Source organism: Nelusetta ayraudi, unplaced genomic scaffold (assembly GCF_046127955.1).
Source record: "Nelusetta ayraudi isolate G7.1 ecotype Tasmania unplaced genomic scaffold, CSIRO-AGI_Nayr_v1 ptg000175l, whole genome shotgun sequence".
NCBI classification, from domain to species: Eukaryota; Metazoa; Chordata; class Actinopteri; order Tetraodontiformes; family Monacanthidae; genus Nelusetta; species Nelusetta ayraudi.
This window is the reverse complement of record NW_027466224.1, coordinates 96,715-116,779: the sequence shown is the minus strand read 5'-3', so window position 1 is coordinate 116,779 and position 20,065 is coordinate 96,715. Positions and strand designations below refer to the sequence as shown.

At 52.4% G+C, this 20,065-nt stretch overlaps 1 protein-coding gene across 5 annotated transcripts in view; it reads left to right on the top strand.

Annotated features, from left to right (window-relative positions):
• Positions 1–20,057, top strand: part of sphkap (SPHK1 interactor, AKAP domain containing) — a 29,354-nt gene extending 9,297 nt beyond the window's left edge. For 2 of the 5 annotated variants that reach the window (XM_076014953.1, XM_076014954.1), the window contains exons 2-12: positions 1,443–1,542; positions 3,201–3,311; positions 8,591–8,650; positions 8,854–8,967; positions 9,285–9,540; positions 10,423–13,669; positions 15,875–16,039; positions 17,770–17,862; positions 18,481–18,536; positions 18,708–18,889; positions 19,069–20,057. In XM_076014953.1, the coding sequence (XP_075871068.1) occupies positions 1,443–1,542; positions 3,201–3,311; positions 8,591–8,650; positions 8,854–8,967; positions 9,285–9,540; positions 10,423–13,669; positions 15,875–16,039; positions 17,770–17,862; positions 18,481–18,536; positions 18,708–18,889; positions 19,069–19,221 (4,537 nt within the window). In that variant the 3' untranslated portion in view covers positions 19,222–20,057. The remainder of the gene's footprint in view (positions 1–1,442; positions 1,543–3,200; positions 3,312–8,590; positions 8,651–8,853; positions 8,968–9,284; positions 9,541–10,422; positions 13,670–15,874; positions 16,040–17,769; positions 17,863–18,480; positions 18,537–18,707; positions 18,890–19,068) is intronic. The other 3 variants (XM_076014955.1, XM_076014956.1, XM_076014957.1) reach the window with 2 other exon arrangements.
• Positions 20,058–20,065: the final 8 nt, after the last annotated feature.

The following is a 20,065-nucleotide window of genomic DNA, read 5'->3' as shown; positions in this document are numbered from 1 at the left end:
GAGGCGGGGAGCAGGGGGGCTGCAGCAGTGTGGCTCCGCCGGTGTCGGTCTGTCTGTCTGTCTGTCTGTCTGTCTGTCTGCTGTTTGTGTTGCAACGGACGAGTGACTGTGTTGCTGTCATTGGTTGTGTACACACTGCCGCGTATTGTGATTGCACTCACACGAGATAATCAGCGAGTTCAAGAGTGTCGGTGCAAATAAAGACACAACAACAAACGACAACAACTAAATAGAAGAGAATATAAACCGTCGGTTCTCGGTGCGGTGATGAATCGCAGCGTCGTGATTGTGTTTGTTGCGGAAACAGTCCGTCAGCGCGAGCCAGGAGGACGCAGTGCCGCCGTGTTGTGTTTCTGCCGCGTTGTGCAGTGTTTGTGCAGGGAGAGAGAGAGAGAGAGCGCGCGCGAGAGAGAGGGAGAGTAAAAATAGAAATTCGCGATTTTTCACGCACTCTGCTGTTTAATGAGGCGCCGCGCACTGTGGAGGGGGGGGGGGCTGGAGTTGCAGGTTGTTCTGTTCGCAACCGCATCGATTCTGTCCTCGCGCCACACTCACGTCAGCCGGTCTCCCGCACGGCCCGGCGGGCACGGCGGCGCGCCGAGCTGCCAATCACCTCGTGCGTCGTGACGCCGAGTTGAGTTCAGAGATCAGAGCGGTGGTCGAATCCCGCAGTGTGTGTGTGTGTGTGTGTGTGTGTGTGTGTGTGTGTGTGTGTGTGTGTGTGTGTGTGTGTCACCTCCCCATCAGTCCGTCCAGCTGCCCCCCAACCCCCCACTTTCCACAATCAAACGCTTTAAAACTGGGCTTCAAAGTAAGAAAACAAACTCGTTAGCGCCGCCCTGGAGGAGCGGTGATGGAAGCTTCTCCTGGCAGGAGCTCGTGCGGTCTCGTGACGGCCGCTGAAGCTGGATGAAGGTCACGTCCTGGTGATCTGTGATCATTAGCTGCGTTTCCGTGACCCCTAGAATTTGGCCAAACCCGCTGATGGAAATGCAGCTCAACTTGGGAAAAAACCTCTCCAGCGTGGCTGAAAGGCTTTGAGGCTCTCGTGAGGAGGTTTTCCACACGCATCCGTACGGAGGGATATCGCAAAAGGTGTCGTGGAAACACTTTTTTCGCATTTACACGCCGGCGGACGTGACGTGCGGGGGTCACGTGACCAGGGAAAACGGCGTGATTGGACGGAGGAGGAGGAGAGAAAAATACAAGAACCACTCTTGGCAGCAAGCGAACGTAAACAAACGAAAGAAAACGTGATTCTCGTTAAATCCCGTCCCCGTACGAGAATTCTCCCGGGATGAGATCCGACCAGATTTTACGGCTTTTGCGCTTCACGCCGTTCAGTGGAAGCACCTGCAAAAACCGTCCTGGAAACGCAGCTCCTGACTCCCGGGACGAAGGTCTGAGCTCTCTGACCTCCTCTTTGTTCTTCGTCTCCTCAGGAACTTCCAGTCGTCCTCCATGTTGGACGGTGAGGAGGCGGCGGTGGAGGGCGGAGCCACGGCGAGCACGGCGGCCTCCACCATCAGCGCCTGCAAGAAGGTAACAGAGGAGCAGAAAGCCCTTTTTCTTCTTCTTCTTCTTCTTCTTCTTCTTCTTCTTCTTCTTCTTCTTCTTCTTCTGCCGTGTTGTTGTGACAGAGGAGCTCACATCCAACTCCTCCTCTTTCTCCTCTTGCCCCTTCCTTTTCTCCTCCTCCTGCTCTTTCTCCTCTCTCTGACAGAGAGATTTTCATTTCTCTCTTTTCTCTTTTCACTTAAGACTCCTCCTTCCTTTCTTTTCTCCTCCTCCAACTCCTCCTCCTCATCGACCTCCTCCAACTCCTCCTCCTGCTCCTCCTACCTTTTCTCTTCTCCGTCCTCCTCCCTCTGAAGGGGAGACTTTTATTTTCTCTTCCTCTTCCTCCTCCTCCTCCTCCGTCTGACGGAGAGATTTTTCATTTTCTCCTCTGCTGCTCCTGTGACACCCAGAGGTGGCGCAATAAGAGGAGGCCAGACTCTGAGGGCCGACCTGTAGATCCATCATCATCATCATGGCCGTAGAGACAGGAAGGACAATATGCTCTGGGCGTGTGTGCGTGTGCGTGTGTGTGTGTGTGTGTGTGTGTGTGTGTGTGTGTGTGTGTGTGTGTGTGTGACGTCTTTACCATAATTATAGAATCTGGAGATCAGCTGGCCGCCCCCGACGCCGTGATCAGCTGAATTTTTTTGACGTCAGCATCACCTGGATCCTCCAGGCCGGCAGATGGCCTCTCTCTGGGGGGGCACGACCTGTGATGTCACAGGAAAAAACACTGAAAAACTGCCAAAGGCCTTAAATGTACTGTGGAACATGCAACAGAACCTTTAGAACCTGGGAAATATATCATTTAATCACATCATTTGAAATACTTACATTTGTATATGTGTGTATATATATATATATATACATATATATATATACACATATACACATATGTGTGTGTGTGTGTGTGTGTGTATATATATATATATATATATATATATATATATATATATATATATATATATATACACACATATATATGTGTATATGTATATATGTACATATACACATATATATGTGTGTATACATGTGTATATATATATATATGTACATATATACACACATGTATACACACATATATATGTGTATATGTATATACATATATATATATATATATATGTATATGTGTATATGTATATATATACATATATATATATATATATACATATACACATATATATGTGTGTATACATGTGTATATATATATATATATATATATGTGTATATGTATAAATATATGTGTGTATATGTGTATATATATACATATATATGTATACATATATATACATATACATATACATATATATGTATATATACATATATATGTATGTAACTGATGCTCTGTTGGACCTTCGTTTGGACTGGTACCAGAACAAGGCGGTCTCAGAGGGGTCGGAGCCGACACCTGTCCTGGGGAAGTGGGTGGGAGGGTGCATATGGTCACTCACCAGTGCCCTTTGTGACATCACGCTCAGCTGGAACCCCCCCATAGATACAATCGTTGCGGTCAGAAATGCCACAGGTCACCCAGTCACTGCCCTCGGTAAAACGGAAGGTGACTGGCTGGCTGATGGGAGTCATGTGACCACTGTGACCACAGCAGGTGTGTGTGTGTGTGTGTTTCTTATCGTGTGCAGGTGTTGTGTGCCAACGGCGCCCTGGATTCCTGCGACTACTGGCTGCAGAACCCGAAGGCGCTGTGCAGACTGGGGCTGCTAGAGGGCGACGTGGAGGCCGGCTGCACCCTGGTGAGTGCTGGGGGTTCTGTGTGTGTGTGTGTGTGTGTGTGTGTGTGTGTGTGTGTGTGTGTGTGTGTGTGTGTGTGTGTGTGTGTGTGCGTGTGTGTGTGTGGAGAAGTTTGGCTGCTGCAACACATGTGCAACGCACTGTGTCTCTGCTCAGAGCAGCAGGACGTCTGTCTGTCCGTCTGCTGGGGGACAGTTCGCCCTGTGGGGACATTTTAATGCACAGTGTTTGACTCGATGGCTTGAGACAAAGTGGGCGGCGGCGGTGGGGATTATTTTTTTTCCCCGCCTCTCTCAGATCAGAAATCATCACCGCGACCTGAATTCTCGGAGTGGGCGGAACAAAAAGGGTCACTTTTGGGTGAATTGTTCCTTTTAATCTGAAGCTTTTGTGCTCCACATCTGAACACGGTCACGCATATACATACACACACACACACGCACACACACACCGGTGAGGATGGACCGCTGCCACCTGGCTGACATCAGAGGAACCACATGGTGGTCTGGGAGTTGTGCCTCGGTGCCCCAGTGCATGCTGGGACGGATCCGTGCAAAAATAGAAAAACTTTATGACGCGACTGCTGCTACTGTTGTTGTTGTTGTTGTTTGTTAATTTGTTGAGTCTTTGAAGTGACATCAAGCGTCCACAAGGGGGCAGCACTGTATACGTCGTTCTTGTTGTTAGCGCTGCTGTTAGCATTTAGCCACACCAGTGACTGGATGTTCATTGGTCCGTCGATTGGTCAGTTTTGTTCTTTTTTTGTTTATCCTTTCTTCCCACTTTTTTGAGGAAGTGCATCGCTGCCACCCTAGGAAAAAAACAGGGCTCAGTATCCTGTTACAACGTGGAAATGATCACGAACGAACGTGACAGTTTCACGTTTTTACGTGATAATTTCCACGTTGTAACGTGACACAGAGCATTTTTTCTAGGGTGGCGGCAATGCGCTTCCGTACTTCCTGTTTGTAGTTTGCAGAAGAACAAATCGCCGCGTAAAAAAAACAGCCGTCCTTTTTTTCCCCTCGATGTTGGAACGCTCGAGTGTTTCGCAAGCGTTTGCTAACCGCTAGCCAGACTTCGCTTTGCTCGTGTCGCACTCTCGCAGCGGCGGGACGTTCCGGAACGGTTGCAGACAGCAGCTGCGCTCGTTACTGATGTATTTATTCCTTCACTCGTCGCCTGTGTCACACCGTCAAAGTGTGGAATGTTCCTGAATCACCAGCTGGGATGCAAACAAACAAGACTTTCGTCTCAGTTAACCCTTCGCTGCTCTCACACTGCCGGAGTATCGGCCTGCTTCACTTCCTGCGCTGGCCCCGTTCAGTGTGTGTGTGTGGGGGGGGGTTTCTGAATCATTTTTCTGAATTTCTGAATTGATGAGTCACATTTAATTAGCTTTATTTTTAAGTATTAACAATTAACAGTTTTGCAAAAGTAATTTTTTCCATCTTTTCTATTGACGTCGCACACTGATGGAGAGCTGCTACTGCTAGCTGCTGAGCTCACAGGACACGTAGCCTTGTATTTCCTCCTTCCCAGAATGCACTGCTGCTGCTTGTCCCCCCCGTCTTCCACACGCACGAATTGACTTATATCAGCTCGAGGCCAAAAAAACAAGAAAGTCAAAATTCCAATTTATCAAAGTGAACTCTGTGTGTGTGTGTGTGTGTGTGTGTGTGTGTGTGTGTGTGTGTGTGTGTGTGTGTGTGTGTGTGCAGCAGATGTGTCCCGTCTTCCCACCGGCGCCCCCTTGGGGCTGGGACGTGGTGACAGTTGCTCCTCCGACTCCTCGCCTCCTCTCTGCTTCCACTCAGGACATCAGTCACGACCAAAGTTGTTTTTTTGGGGGGGGGTTTTCCGCGTCGATGCTGTTTCCAGAGAAGTGATTTTTTTACTTTCTGTCTCTCTCCCTGAGGAGGAGAAGGAGGAGGAGGAGGAGGAGGAGGAGGGAGTGAAGCTGGAGGAGGAGGAGGCGGGGATGGTGGCGTTTGGAGATGGAGGAGGAGGAGGACGTGGGTGTAGCCTAGGGTGCCAGGTTCTGATGGCCAAAAACCAAGAATGAGATGCTCAAAGATTATATTAGAAGAAATGTAATGTAATAATAATAATAATAATAATAATAATAATAATGTGTGTGTATACATATACATATATACATATGTATGTATTAATATTATATATGTATTTTTAACAATATCATGTAATATCAAATATATTCAAGTATGAGCACGGCGGCCTCCACCATATTACAATTATGCTTCTTCTGTACGGATAGAATTTTTGTAGTTCTTTTAATCCATTATTATTATCATGATTATTATTATTATTATTATTATTGCGATTTAAAAAGAAAAGAAGGACCAGGATGTGTGAATGTGGGAAAACTGGACGTCTCTTCCGATGTCCTAGCAGCAGAACTCGACTCTGTCAGCTCCAAAATAAGTCGAGATGGTTCTAATTTTATTTTTTTGTTGTGTTTTTTTTTGTTTTTTTTGTTGCAGGGGTTGAAAATAAATCTGCAAAACATTTTGTGAGTCGATGAGGGGAGGGAAAAAAAAATTGAACACACAAGAAAAAAGAAAAAAGCTTCAGGTGGTTTGTGAGCTGCGGATGTTTGTTTTCTCCATCAGAACCTCTGACTGCGTCACCCCGTCACCTTTCATCGCCGCCTCATGTTTTAATGCATCGAGTCGCTGTCAAGTGTCATATCGTCGCCGCCGCTGTACTCGCACTGAGTGTCATCACGCCACTTTGACAGGCGCCGCCGTGACAGCTGGCGAATCTGAGCAGCTGCGCTAAAAGTTCTCTGGAAAAAACAACACGGATCAACGCTCGGGAAGGAGGAGGAGGAGGAGGTGGGGGGGCGGTGCAGCTGTGAGTCAGTGCGAGTCAACAGAGGTCAAGCTGAAGTTATGGTCAGGAAGGAAGGAAGGAAGGAAGGAAGAAAAGAGAGAAAGAAAGAAAGAAGGAAGGAAGTTCTGGTCCTTAATTAATTAATTGAAGGGATCACAGCCAGGAAGGAAAGGAGGAAGGAAGGAAGTGCTTGAGTCCAGACTGGCCTGGAGGAAACAAAGCCAGAAGTTCTCGTCCACAGCTGAAGCTCCTCTGTCAGTTTGACGTCATCCTCAACTTCTTCTTCTCTGGAAACTGAGCCAGAAAACCGCGGTTTCGGCCTCCGACCCAGACCCAGTGTGACTCCCGGCCCTGCCGACTACATAGCTGAGTTGCTTTGAACAGACAGGCTACGCAGCTAGCGACATGCTAGCATGGACAGCTAGCTGGCTAGCGGGCTAGCTTGATACTGCATCTGTAGCTGCGATTCCATTTCAGTTTTTTGCAAAATAAAAGCGATATTTCTAAGATTTTGACAAAGTACAATTGCAATTTGCAGGTGTTTCCATTGAATGGTGTGAAGCGCATAAGCAGTAATTCTCGTGAAATCTCGCCGGACGACTCGATATTTTTTTGCGATATTAAGGTTTTGCGCCGATTTTTCTTTTTCTTTTTCTTTTTTTATGAAGATTCTTTGCCGTGTTTCTTCTGTTGCACGGGATTAAATTCAGCCTTCCTCCAGGCTCAGGTCAGTCAGTGACCTCCGACCCTTGACTTTGTCCAGGTGGTGGCGCTGTAGCCAGCAGTCCAAGGTTCTTCTGTCCCCCAGCAGCTCCTCCTCCCCCTGCAGGAAAACCACACATTAACGTTGTTTGATGCACGCCGGCGCTGTTGTTGTTGTTGTTGTTGTGTTTCTCTGGTGTGTGTCTGATGTGGAAGGTCACTCCCTGCTGGCTGGCTGGCTGCAGAACGCGGCCTATAGCGGGGACCAAGCGTCTATTTTTTAACTGGAGCGTCGAGCAGAGCAGCCGAGAAGTGGAACATCGACATCAGCCTCTTCATGCTGCCTTTAGCCGGCGGCTCGGTGTGTGTGTGTGTGTGTGTGTGTGTGTGTGTGTGTGTGTGTGTGTGTGTGTGTGTGTGTGTGTGTGTGTGTGTGTGTGTGTGTGTGTGTGTGTGTGTGATAACAGACTCTGAGCTTCCACATCTGTATTCAGCGAGAGTCTCCGTCTGCTTTGCTTTTTCTTCTTCTTCGATTTTTTTTTCAGAAAACAGCAGCGGCTCAGACTTGGAGAACAGCAAAATACATTTATATACAGTACATACATATATACATCTGTATACAGCTATATGTACATATATAGCTATAGCTGTATACACATGTATGTATATGTCCGTGTGTATACTATACATGTATATATAGATGTACTGTATATAGATGTATACACACATATACATGTGTATACATCTTCTATATAGGTGTGTGTTTATATGTATGTACATATGAAAATGTGTGTGTGTGTGTGTGTGTGTGTGTGTGTGTGTGTGTGTGTGTGTGTGTGTGTGTGTGTGTAACTTTCACCCTGGAGAGCAGCAGGTACTTCCTGTTTGCTCGCCTGCTTTTAACAAATGGTCAGACTGGGAATGTCATCGTTTCCCAAGCTGCCCCCCACCTCCCCCTCTCCCACCCGAATTCCCCCACCTCCCCACCAGCACCAGCACCACCACCCACCGCCGCCTGATGGGGTCACTGTGTTTAACCTTCTCCAGTCAGCCTCCCCATTGGCTCTGGGCCACAGTTATCAGGCCGCCGTGTGTTTGCAGGCAGGCGATTACTGAAGATAAATAATAGCTCTGGCTCATGTGACCGAGAGCTGGCGGCTAGGGGGGCGGGGGGGGCCATCAGCTCGGCTGGCTGTCACTCAAACAAGACGTCAACGTACATTTCTAATCTCGGGCACAAAACTGCGACCTCTCGTGGTAGAGACAACATGACACCGAGTCGCTGCGGATAAACGCTGCTTTTTATCTTTTTTTTATCTATTGTTTATTTTTTTTATAGCCGCCATTCTTTCGCTCTGTCAGCAGGGGGAGCAGCTGAGCAAGGCCTGCCGACCGCACCAGCTCAGAACGTCAAACTGATAAAAATCGATGGTGTTACATTAGTTGTGAGGCGTGTTGTGACGGCTACTGCTGAAGCCAGAGGTGTTTCTCACCATAGTGACCTGTGCAGTTGTGTATGGCGCCCCCTGGTGGGGGATGCCAGGATGGCTAGAAACTCCTCTAGCTGACGCAGCTCTGCAGAGTTAAAAACAAACGAGCACACGGAAAAAAAAATACACTTTTTTTTTTTTTTCACATCGCCTGATTGGCCTCTTTCAGAAAACCGTTGGCCAATCAGGGATCACGGATCACTGATTATTGAACGGCTTCTCTCCTCCCTCAGATGTGCTTCGTCAGCCTGGACCCTCAGCAAGGCGACTGTCGGGATGAAGGCAGCATCCAGGTGAGTCCCGGCGCTCCCGCCCACTTCCCGTTTTTGCTTTTTCTCTAGGAACCTCCCCCTTTGCATCCGCACAGTAACTCCGCCTCCGTTGCCATGGATTTGGAATCGTCCCACCGGGAAGGGGCTGGTTTGCGCGTTCGGCTTTGACGATCGCACGCTGTCCCTGCTCTCTGAGGTCACTTCCTGTCCCGCCTCCCCTGCAGAAACTGGCGTCTGTGTCCCCGGAGCTGCCGAAGCTTTCCGAGCTGCTGGCGCTGCACCAGCCCAAAGACAACGAGATCCTGCTGGTCGGCGGCCAGGAAGCTTCTCCGGCCCAGGTGGGTGTCCGTCCGTCCGTCTGTCCGTCCGTCCGTCCGTCTTAACATCAAAGATGAACGAATGAAGGTGCAATGATCCGTCAGCTTGAGGGGCGGAACGTCCACCAACCTCGACATTCATTCCAGTCGTCCAAAACGTTGAATGTTCTATTTTAGAGGAACAGCAGGAACCATGAAAGGTGGGGGGGGGGGAAATCAGTAGCACCTAGTGGGCTGAGGGGGTATTGCAACCGACGTCAACGTCAGTGATGTCATTCACGACGTCACGTCTTCTTCTATCTCGGGAGGCTCTAACCAGCTGTCTCGGGTTCCCGCAGCCGAGGAGCAGCGCCCTCTGCCTGCTGCAGTGTTCGGCCCCGAGACGCTCGGCGCCGCCCGCCGCCGTCGTGGTCGACATCAACAAGTTCCTGATGGGCCTCCAGTGGGGGCGGGACCGGGGACGGGACCAGCGAGAGCGGCGGCGGCCACGGCTGGACGACGACGCCAACCGCTCCGTCTCCTCGGTGGAGGACGACTTCCTGACGGCCTCCGAGCACCTGGGGGAGGACAGCGAGGACGACGGCACCAGGAACGGTGAGATCTGCCGCCGCCAACGCCACCTCTCTCTCTCTCTCTCTCTCTCTCTCTCTCGCCTTTTTCTTTTTTCTTTTTTTTTTTAGCTGCGATCAGGCTTGACTGCCAAGATTTATCACAGAAGAAGTGTCAAAATGAAGAGGTGGAGGAGGAGGAAGAAGAGGAGGTGGAGGAAGAGGATGAGGTAGAGGAGGAGTGGGGAAGGTGAAGAAGAAGGACGAGGAGGTTCAGGAAAGGTAGGAGGAGGGGGGAGAAAGAGGAGAAGGAGGTGGAGGAAGGGCAGGAGGGGGTAGAGGAGGTGGAAGTCGAGGAGGAGGGCGGTGAGGAGGAGGAGGTTCAGAAAATGCAGGAAGAGGAGGAGGAGGAGGAGGAGGAGGCCGAGGAACGGCAGGAGGAGGAGGAAAGGGTGAGGAGGAGAAGGGGGTGGAGGTAGAGGAAGGGCAGGAGGAATGGGGGAAGTGGAGGAGGTGAGAATGGGAAGTAGGTGGAAGAGAAGGAAGACAGGAAGAGAGAGAAGAGGAGGAGAAGGAGGAGGTGGAGAAGGGGGTGGGGGGAGTCGAGCCAAGAAACAAAACCCTTTTTCCCGCCTCTTCATTCCGACAGCCTCCTTCCTTTCTCTTTTTTTCTGATTCGCTGCCTCTAAAAGGGAGACGAGGAAACAAAAGCGGAGTCTTCGACGTTTGTATTTGACCTGCAGACACGTGTCTGCAGGTGTGTTGCGGTGTGTTGAGTGTGTGTAATCACCGCCATTGTGTTGATGTGACGCTGAAGTCGCCCAGACTGAACACACACCGGCGTTCGGGTAGAAGAAGAAGAGAAATAACAATCTTGCCTCCGCCCTCTTTTCATTCCCTGCATTTTCTTCTTTGTCTCTCCTGGCAGACGTGGAAGACGAGAGGCACTGCGTCAATGCAGCCGGCCACAGGGGGGCGCCACCATTGCAGCAACAGCAGCAGGACTCCGCCCACCATCAGCAGCGGTGGCAGCGGCGGCCGAGCCTGCACGCCAAGGAGTCGGCCGGCCACTACGCCACAAACCTGGCCGAGTCGGTACTGCAGGACGCCTTCATCCGCCTCTCGCAGGACGAGACGTCGTTCGTCTCACAGGCGGCCATCAGCATGTCTGGCTCCGCCCACCGGTCTCCCGACTCGGCAGCCCTGCCCACCAGGAGCCAGCAGCAGCAGCAAAGGCAGCGCGCCTGCTCCTTCGAACTGCCCAAGATTGTCATTGTGCAGAGCCCGGACCCCTCGGAGGGGGCCGGCGAGTGGGCGGAGCCACAGCTGCACCAGCAGGACGTGGCCGTCGATGGCGGGGAGGCGCTGGAGACGGAGGTGGAGGCTGTGGTTCAGCTCAGCGGCCACCAGGGCGGCAATGCGTCCCAACACCGCGTGGAGGTGGCCTTAGCCTGCGCCGCCAACGTCATCGGCACCATCATGGCACCGCAGCTGACGGAGCAGCTCGCCGCGGACTCGGCTTCGGAGGGGGAGGAGCCAGAGGAGGAGGTGGAGGGTGAGGAACCAGATGGGGGCGGAGCCAAGTACTCCTTCTCCTCGGCCGTGTGCGGTATGGCTCGGGTGGTGGGCGCCGTGGCCGCCGTTGAGCTGAGCGAGGAGTTGCCACGCCCTGCCCACCAGGACCTGGCCGACGCCCACACGGCGTCCCGGGGTCTGATATTGGCCGCCGAGGCCTCAGCCGCCATCCCGCTGCACGGCAGCGTCACCGCCGGCACCAGCGTGGAGGCCTTCCGCTCCGACATCGCCCAGGTCCTCCACCAGGAGGCGGCGGCTGTGCTGCTGGAGCGACCACAAGGCTACGGCAGCGTGGGCCACCTGCTGGAGGCCACGCAGCGCAAGATCCTGGACGGCATCGCCAACAAATCCCCGGTGCAGGCGGACAAGCGCGAGGTGGAGCAGGTAGCCGGCGAAGTGGCCGACAGCCTCTTCAGACACGCCCTGGAGAAGGCCAAGAAGAAGAGGAAAGAGGCGGAAGGTTCCGCCAAGGACGCGGCCGAGCTGCAGGTCTTCTTGCAGGACAGCGTCAACGGCGTCCTGTTTGACGTTCTGCGCCTGACACAGAAGAAGATCAGTCTTCATGTCTCTGAATCTGAACGTGAGCAGAGGAGGGCACTGGAGGTGGAGGAACAGCCCGCCATCGGCGAGAGCAAAAACCTGTGTCAGGCTCCAGCCACCCTGGTTCCTGGTGCGAAGGAGAAGATCGTGCCAGAGGATGCTGACGTCCCCTCAGCGTGGTCCTGCACCACCTACAGCAGCAGACAGAACCTGTCCAAGTCCACCTCAACCTCCTCGTCTACCAGAGACCAGGCAGACCACCAGACCAGGGACTGCTGGGGGGACATCCAACACCACAACGGCGAGAAGAAGGTCCGACAGGCCTCACTTACGCCCCAGTCCTCGCTGGGCTCCTGTGGCTCCTTGCTGCTCCACCCCAGGACGGACTCTGAGTCCAGGACACCCATCACCTGCTATGCCGACGACTTGGCCGCCACGGTGGTCTCCATGGCCACCGAGCTGGCCGCCATCTGCCTGGAGAACTCCACTGGGAAGCAACCCTGGTTCTGTGCCCTGAAGGGAATGGCCGGCGAGGGTCCCGAGGCCTACCTGATCCCAGCATGTCGCTCGGTCCTGAGGAGGAAGGATGGGCAGAATGGCGGCTCAGCCTCGAAGAAGCACCGGGCGCCACGGCTTAGTGAGATCAAGAGGAAGACGGAGGAGCAGCCAGAGCTGATGGAGCGGCTGGTCAACCGGGTGGTGGACGAGTCAGTCAACCCGGACGAGCCACCGCAGGACCCCTTCGCACTCTTCGCCTCTGAGGTCACGGCCAGGATAATGAACTGCCCCGAGCTCAACGTGGTGGACACCTGCTCCAAGGCGGGCCAGCCTCGCAGCCGGCTGCAGTGCGAGCGCTGGAGCCGCGGGAAGGCATCCAGCTACGAGAGCATCCCAGAGGAGGACGGCGACCCGGTCGGTACCCCCAACAACACCCTCGGCCCGGGTAGCCGCCTGGGCCAGAACCTGAGTCGTGGTAGCTCTATCTCCAAGCAGTCCAGCTGCGAGAGCATCACCGATGAGTTCTCCCGCTTCATGGTCAACCAGATGGAGACAGAGGGGCGGGGCTTCGACCTACTGCTGGACTACTATGCCGGCAAGAATGCCAGCAACATATTGGCAGCAGCCGTGCAGCAGGCGGCCTGTAAGAAGAACGGCCACCTCAACGTCAAGACCTCCTCGTCCTCCTGCCTGTCCAAGCAGTCCAGCACTGAGAGCATCACTGAGGAGTTTTACCGCTTCATGCTGAGGGACATGGACAAGGAGAACAAGGACTTTGGCCTGGCCAAGACCAAGGAGTGGAGCAACAGCCTCTTCCCGCCATCGCCCAGGACGCCCTTCTGCATCCGCCAGTCATCGGTGCCGGACCGCCGCTCCTCAGACTCACGGCTGACCGTCAACCCATCCTTCAAGGCCAACTCCTTCGATGGCTTTGCCCGCAACGTCCGTGGTGACACGCTCAACATCTTCCCCACCGACTCGGTGGCGGCGGCGGCAGTGGGGGGCGCTGGGCTTTGCAAGTCTGACTCTTGCCTGTACCAGCGCGGTAAGACGGACCAGATCACGGACATGCTGATCCACGAGACCTGGTCCAGCTCCATCGAGTCGCTAATGAGGAAGAACAAGATTATTGCCGACCCGGAGGATGCCGTGGAGCCAGAGGCGGCGGCAGTGGCGGCAGGAGACTCGCAGCCTCACGTGCAGCAGTTCGCCAACCGCCTGGCAGCCGACATTGTGGACATCGGCAAGTCGGCACTGGGCGGGCAGCAGGATGTGATGGTGGGGGTTGGGGTCACAGGCAGGCCGGCGGCGGCCCCGCAGCCGCATGTGCCAGTTTGCGAAAGAAGGCGGGGCTTCAAGCAGTCTCACCTCAGCTGCAGCCGGCCCAGTCGTTCCAGCCAGGACCAGTCCAGCCAGTCTGGAGGAGGTCCGGGCCCCAGGGATGTGCCGCTGATCCACATCGAGGGAGACCACCGGGACGAGGACGCTGCCTCAGAGCTAGACAGGACAGGGGGCGGGGCCAAGCAGACAGCAGTCAAGAAATCCTTGACCAGTGGCGGCAGGTAAACTGTCGATGGATCATCAATTAAATGTGCCGCTTTTTACTCATGTTAATGAAACAGTATGAATGTTGTACTTTGGATTGAACATAAACTTTGTAAGGGCCCCGTGTGAGGCACTTTTACTGAACACCAAGTGAAAAGTTTGATCAGGCTGTGTTGGACAATATATTTTTTTGTGGAGGGACACTTCGGGAAAACTGGCAAAGTGGAAGGAGTTGTCACACGGTCTCGATCTCGGCGACAGTTGAAAAAGATGGCTGGCTTCAGGCTTCATGGCACCGCAGGTGACGGAGCACTGCCAAACTATTGATTATTATATTTATCATTTCAGCAAACTGTCCCTCCTCCGCCACCGTTTCTTCTTCTTCTTCTTCTTCTTCTTCTTCTTCTTCTTCTTCTTCTTCTTCTTCTTCTTCATCCGATTTACACCACCTTCCCCTGTGGAAACACTGTCCAGCCGCTCCAGTTGGTGTTGATCAAAGAGCGGCAGAGGGTTTTCGCCCCCCGCAGGCCAAACTAATCCATCACAGATGTGCTCGATGTGGTCTACGGCCCTCTGATGAGACCGATGACTCACACCGCCGGGGTGATGGAGCGAGTGTGTGCGTGCAGAGAGCTTTTAGTGGCCTTGTCGCCACACACACACACACACTCGTGTGTGCACACACATTCATGCACTTGAAAACAAAGTGTTTTTGATTGAAAAAGAACAGCGTTCAGACATTCTTATTTGCCCAAAAAACAGCAGTTTGACTGTTTCTGTCCTTCTGCCCTCCATCCAACAGCACAACATTGTAGAGCAGCACGAGGACTCGGACGGATTTGCTGCACAATTGTAGCCGTCTGAGTGCCCTTTCAGACAGAGGCAGCGGTAGCGGCGAGCAAGAAAGAGCGAGTCTCCCTGAAGACTCTCTGCTTCAGTCAGGGCTGAAGCTGAATCAAATGAACCTGCTGCAAAACATGGAAGCCGCCGCCGCCGCCACCGTCTTGGCTGACGATACATTTAATCTGGCAACAAACGGCGGCGTCAGAGTGGGACTCAGCGAGCTGATTTCCCCCCGGAGCCGAGCAGGAGGAGGATGGAGGATGGATGGCAGCCCTCAATCATCCCATCCTCACTTCATTTAATTAGCAAAGAGGAAACAAAAGCAAAACACAGCGAGTGAACTCGGGAGAAAAGCCGAGTTCACTCAGGTGGGAAAGATTAAAACAATTAGCCTAATAGTGTCGTAGTCATTTTCCAATCAGAAGCTTTGCATTTTAGTCAAGGAGTCGCTGCGTTTTCCGGCTAATGGCTGCACCGGTTCTGGTCCTGGTTCCAGTTATGGTTTTGGTTCCGGTTTTGGTTCCGGTTCTGCAGAGTGAACGGGACAAACATTTCCACTGCTCTCCTTCGGTACCGCCCACTAGTGTTGCAGTACTCAATATTGGTCTTGGTCTTGGTCTTGAGATCCGATCTTGGGACCACTTTTTGGGGGTCTCGGTCTCGTCTTGGACTCCGAGGCATTTTTTTCTCTGTCTTTTCTCGGTCTCGGACTGCAATGCCTCGAGATTTTTGCTGAGGAAATTTGGTTGAGACTCAGCCAACACTGCAATGACGGATAGTAACAGAAAAGAAAGCTTTTGTTTTACCACCTCATCCCTGGAGCCATGCAGAACGTTGAGGTCTTTGACATCCACCATGAGAGAGATGAGTGTATTCTTGGTGTCGAGCTCAGGCGTGAAAGGCTTTTCCGTATTTTGTTCACGCTTGGCACGCCATCATTTTCGGTTCCTCGTTAACTTGTTTTTTAATTTCAAGAGGCAAAGTTGTTGTTTCTTGAAAATGGTTCAAAATAGCTGGCAAACCAGCGACATGTTAAAAGATTCCTTGCTGAAAAGAAACGTTGCTGTTCCATTTATGTAGAAGCAAACTTGAATTTTAAAAACGGCTCATTTGTTCAGTTTGGTCGTGATTTTCTTTGTCTTGGTCTTGAACCCTAGATGTCTCCGTCTCCAGTCTCCATAATGTCTCGGTGTGGATTTGTGCGGTCGTGATCACCCACACACGTCCGAATGTGGTATCTTCCGGGGTTTTCCAAACTGAGCTTCTCGCCTTGAGAGCCAGTGGGTGATGTCATCATGACTCCGCCCACCTTTGTACACGGTGGCAGCAGTGGAGACTCACAGCAGGTTTTGTCACTCTGAGGTTTTTCTTCCCTCCAGCAGCGACAGGGACAGGCCAGCGGTGGCGGTGGAGGCGGGGTTAGTGGGAAGGGACAAGCGCTCGATGAGCGCGAGCAGCGAGGAGAGCGCGGAGAGCTGGTCCCATGTGACCGCCGAGGACGACGTCCCCGAGGAGACCAGTAGTTTTATCCAGCTGAGCGACGGGTCAGTAGCCGCCGCCCATCGCCGCCCTGCTCCGCTTCCTGTCGTTCACGCCCCGCAAACCCGAGGCCCCGCCCACCGCCACCACCCTCAGGTCGACACCATCCGCTCATTGGCTGCAGCATCCAGCAGAATTCCTCATCCCTCTGATCCAGCCGCCCGCCGCTGGGAATCGCTCGAATCAGCGCAGTGAAAACCCATCTGTTCAAAAGATTCGTTCGCCGAATCGTTCAGTTCTCACGCAGGCGCTGGTGCTTTCACACACGGCCCGAACTCGATGGACAATCATTGTTATTATTTATGATAATTTATTTAAGTTTCCCCTGCTGCTTCTTCATTCTTCCTCTAGTTGGCGCTCCTGCTTTTGTGAGGGTTTTTTTTTTTTTTTGTGTGTGGGCAGCTCACAACCAGCGAGCGGAGTCAGTGGGTCCAGTGAAGGAGTCGCCCTCCACACTGGCAGTAGTGTTGAGTTCAGCGAAGGCAGTGGGAGGGCGGAGACATTGAAAACAAGCTGAGAACTGAACCGCTGGTTTCAGGAAGTGAGTCGGCTCAGCAGATTCAGCAAAACGATTCGGATCTCCGAACGAGCTTCCATCCAGCTGCTTCAACTCCAGCTCCACCTCATCTGCTGCTCCATGAGTCCCACCAGAGCTCCTTGCCCTCCTTCTCCTCCTCCTCCTCCTCCTCTGCCTGCTCCTGCTGATTCTTCTCCTCCTCCTCCTCCTCCTATTTCTCCACCTCTCCCTCTTCGTCCTACTTCTCTTCCTCTTTCTCCTTCTCTTTCTCCTCCGTCTCTTCTTTCTCCTCCTCCTTATCCCCCTCCTTCCTCCTCCTCTACCTACTCCCTCTTTTCTTCCTCCTCCTCCTCTTCTTTCTACTCCTTCTCCTCCATCTCTTCCACCTCCTTCTCCTCCTCTTCCTACGCCCTTCACCTCCTCTTTCTATTCCTCCACCTCTCCCTCTTTCTCCCATTTCTCCTCCTACTCCTTCTCCTCCTCCTCTGCCTGCTCCTGCTGATTCTTCTCCTCCTCCACTTCCTACTCCTCTACCTCCTTTTCCTATTTCTCCACCTCTCCCTCTTTGACCTACTTCTCCTCTTCCTCCTCCTCTTTCTCCTTCTCTTTCACCTCCTTCTCTTCTTTGTCCTCCTCCTTATCCCCCTCCTTCCTCCTCTACCTACTCCCTCTTTTCTTCCTCTTCTTTCTTCTCCTTCTCCTCCTTCTCCCCCTACTTCTCCTCCTCTTCTTCCTACACTCCTCACCTCCTCTTCCTATTCCTCCACCTCTTCCTCTTTCTCCCATTTCCTCTCCTACTCCTCTTCCTCCTCCTCTTCTTTCTCCTCCTCCTCCTCCTCCTTCTATTCCTCTACCACCTCCTCTTCCTACACCCCTCACCTCCTCTTCCTATTCCTCCACCTCTCCCTCCTCCTCCTCTCCCTCCTCCGCCTCCTCAGGCTGCTGTGCTGGCACCAGGAGGGGAAAAATAACCAAATTAACCTTGAGCGTCCGTTTGTGCCTCTGCTGCTATTTATATGTTAATCACCCGCTAATGAACAACATGACCTGCTCCGCCGCGCCCGCTGATTTGTTCCCATCACGAGTCGGCGGCTGTGTCGGATGTGTGTAGAAGTGGTGTTGCTGTCGTGGCGATGATGGCGCCGTTGTGTAGCTGACACCCGTGTCGTCTTGTTGTTGTCGTCGTTGCCTGGTTGTCGCGGGCCTGCGGACTGACAGGACTGGGACCAGCAGCCCCACCAGTCTGGGGGGACCGGCGGACCTGGACAGCTTCTGCTGCGAGGCGGCGGCCAATCAGAGCGCAGTAATCAGGTGAGTGTGGAGCTGAAGGGTTTCTCATTATCAGCGTGTCTCTCTGACGGAGAGGTGGCTTTTTTTCTTCCTGCAGAGGTGCTGCTGGTTTTTTCTTCTTCTTCTTCTTCTCATTTTCACACTCCGTCAGGTGTCAGTCAGCCTGTCAGACGAGCCGTCGAGCACATGACAGATTAGAGCCAATTATGTGTTCATCATCTCAGCAGCGGCTGCTGTTGGCTTCTGGTTTTTTCCTTTCCTTCGTTTTTTTTTTTTTTGTTTTTTTTTTAGATTACTTTTAAAATTCGCTGTGATGTTGCAGCTGTAGGGACTGTTTAGATCAACTCTGCAGTGTTATTTCTTTTTAATGAAAACTAGAGATTCTTGGATGTATTTATGTAGTTTCATTATTATTAATACTACTATTATTACTATTATCATCATTATCATTTTTTAAATTTATTTTACTTTTTATTTTCATTGTTTTATTTTTTTTTTCTCTGCGTTGCACAAGTTTTGGTAGTATTATTTCTATCCCCTGTTTTAATTACTGTTGCTGGTCCAACTGGTCAGACTGTGGAAAGGACCAAGTGGGCGGAGCTACAGCTACTCACTTTGATGTTTGTCCCTGTGTTGCAGTGAGGCGACGGACAGAGGACCTGCGGCGGCGGCATCCAGGGACGGCATCCAGCAGGGTGGGCGGAGTCAAAGTCTCCTGTTGCTATTTGTCAAAGAGCAATGCTAAGCTAATGTTCACACCACCACCCCCCCACCCAAACCACCACCACCTTGCAGCTAAAAAAACAAAAATCTGACCCGTTGGCTGGACGTGTTGTGTAACAGAACTCCTGTGATTCTCTCAGCAGCCAGGACAGCAGGGGGCAGCACTGAGCCCAGGCTGCTGCTGCTGCTGGCAGTGGCCAACTGTGACCTGCAGCCAGGGGGCGTCGACCCCGAGCTGCGGCTGGCGCTGCAGTGGATCGCCGCCTCCGAGCTGGGAATTCCTGCCCTGCACTTCCGGAGGAGCGAGGACGTGAGCGCGGCCAAGGTGGGCGGAGCTACACAACCAATGACTTTAATGTCTTTTCTTCAGTTTCTCACTGAAGGCATCAAAACTACGTATTGGCACACATGGAATTGAGTAGGTGTGACCAAACTTTTGACTGCGAGTGTAAGTCAAAGACCGGGCGGTGCGTTGCTGAACCCCCTCCTGTCTTCCCCTTGCAGCTCCAGCAGGTGGCGCACCTGATGGCGCAGAGGGCATGGCGCGTCGCCGACCTGTTTGCCGCCATCCTGCGCTTCTGCCAGCTCAGCCAGGGCCCAGCGGAGGGAGGCCACGCCCTCTCCGGACTCTTTGATTGGCTGCTGGACTCCTTGTAGGAACGGCTCCGCCCCCTCACTTCCTGTTTTGCCGCCATGTCCCTTTATGAAAAAGCACAAAGACGCACTGGGAGGAAGCGCCCATAACTGAAGGAGGAGGAAGAGGAGGAGAGATTTTTGATTGGTCGTCGGTTGTCGTGGGCGGAGCCAGATTTGTATTTTTTATTTCAGCTTCTCCTGCACACACACACACACACACACACACAAACACACGGAGACAAACTGTAGGTTTTTACAGGTTCCTGGGGGGACAAGAAGAAGAAGAAGCGGCGCTTCACAGCTTTTTACCAGCACCTGTCACCACTTCACAGAATACTTCCCCAAAAAATTATCTGAGGTCAATTTACGTGTTTCTTCGTTCCAAACCAACGAGCGCAGATCAAAATCGCACACGGCAGGAGAAGCTCCGCCCTCCACTTACTGTCTGTCGCCACCGGTGTCCGTCGTGCTCGTCTGCCCATCACGCCCCCTGCTGGGGCCGTGACGTTCTGTCGAGAGTGCCCGTGTTGTGTGTAGATGTTAGCGCCGCCGCCGGGTTGGAGGAGGGATTGTTTCTGGCGCCGGAGGAGGAGCGGAGGATTTCGCGACGAGGAGGGAGGACGGAGGAGCGACTGTCATGTTCAGTTTCAATGTGAATTTGGTCTGTTTACTTCTTGACTTAGTGGTCTTTAGTATTACATCAGCACTGGGGTGAATTGAAAATAATATGATAAGAATAACCATAATGATGATGATGATGATGATACGCACACGGTTCAGGTGTAAACTCTTGTCACGGTAGAAACTGAATGTATTTATCTTTTGACATGATTAAACTTCTGTGATGTGACAAACGAGCAAGTCT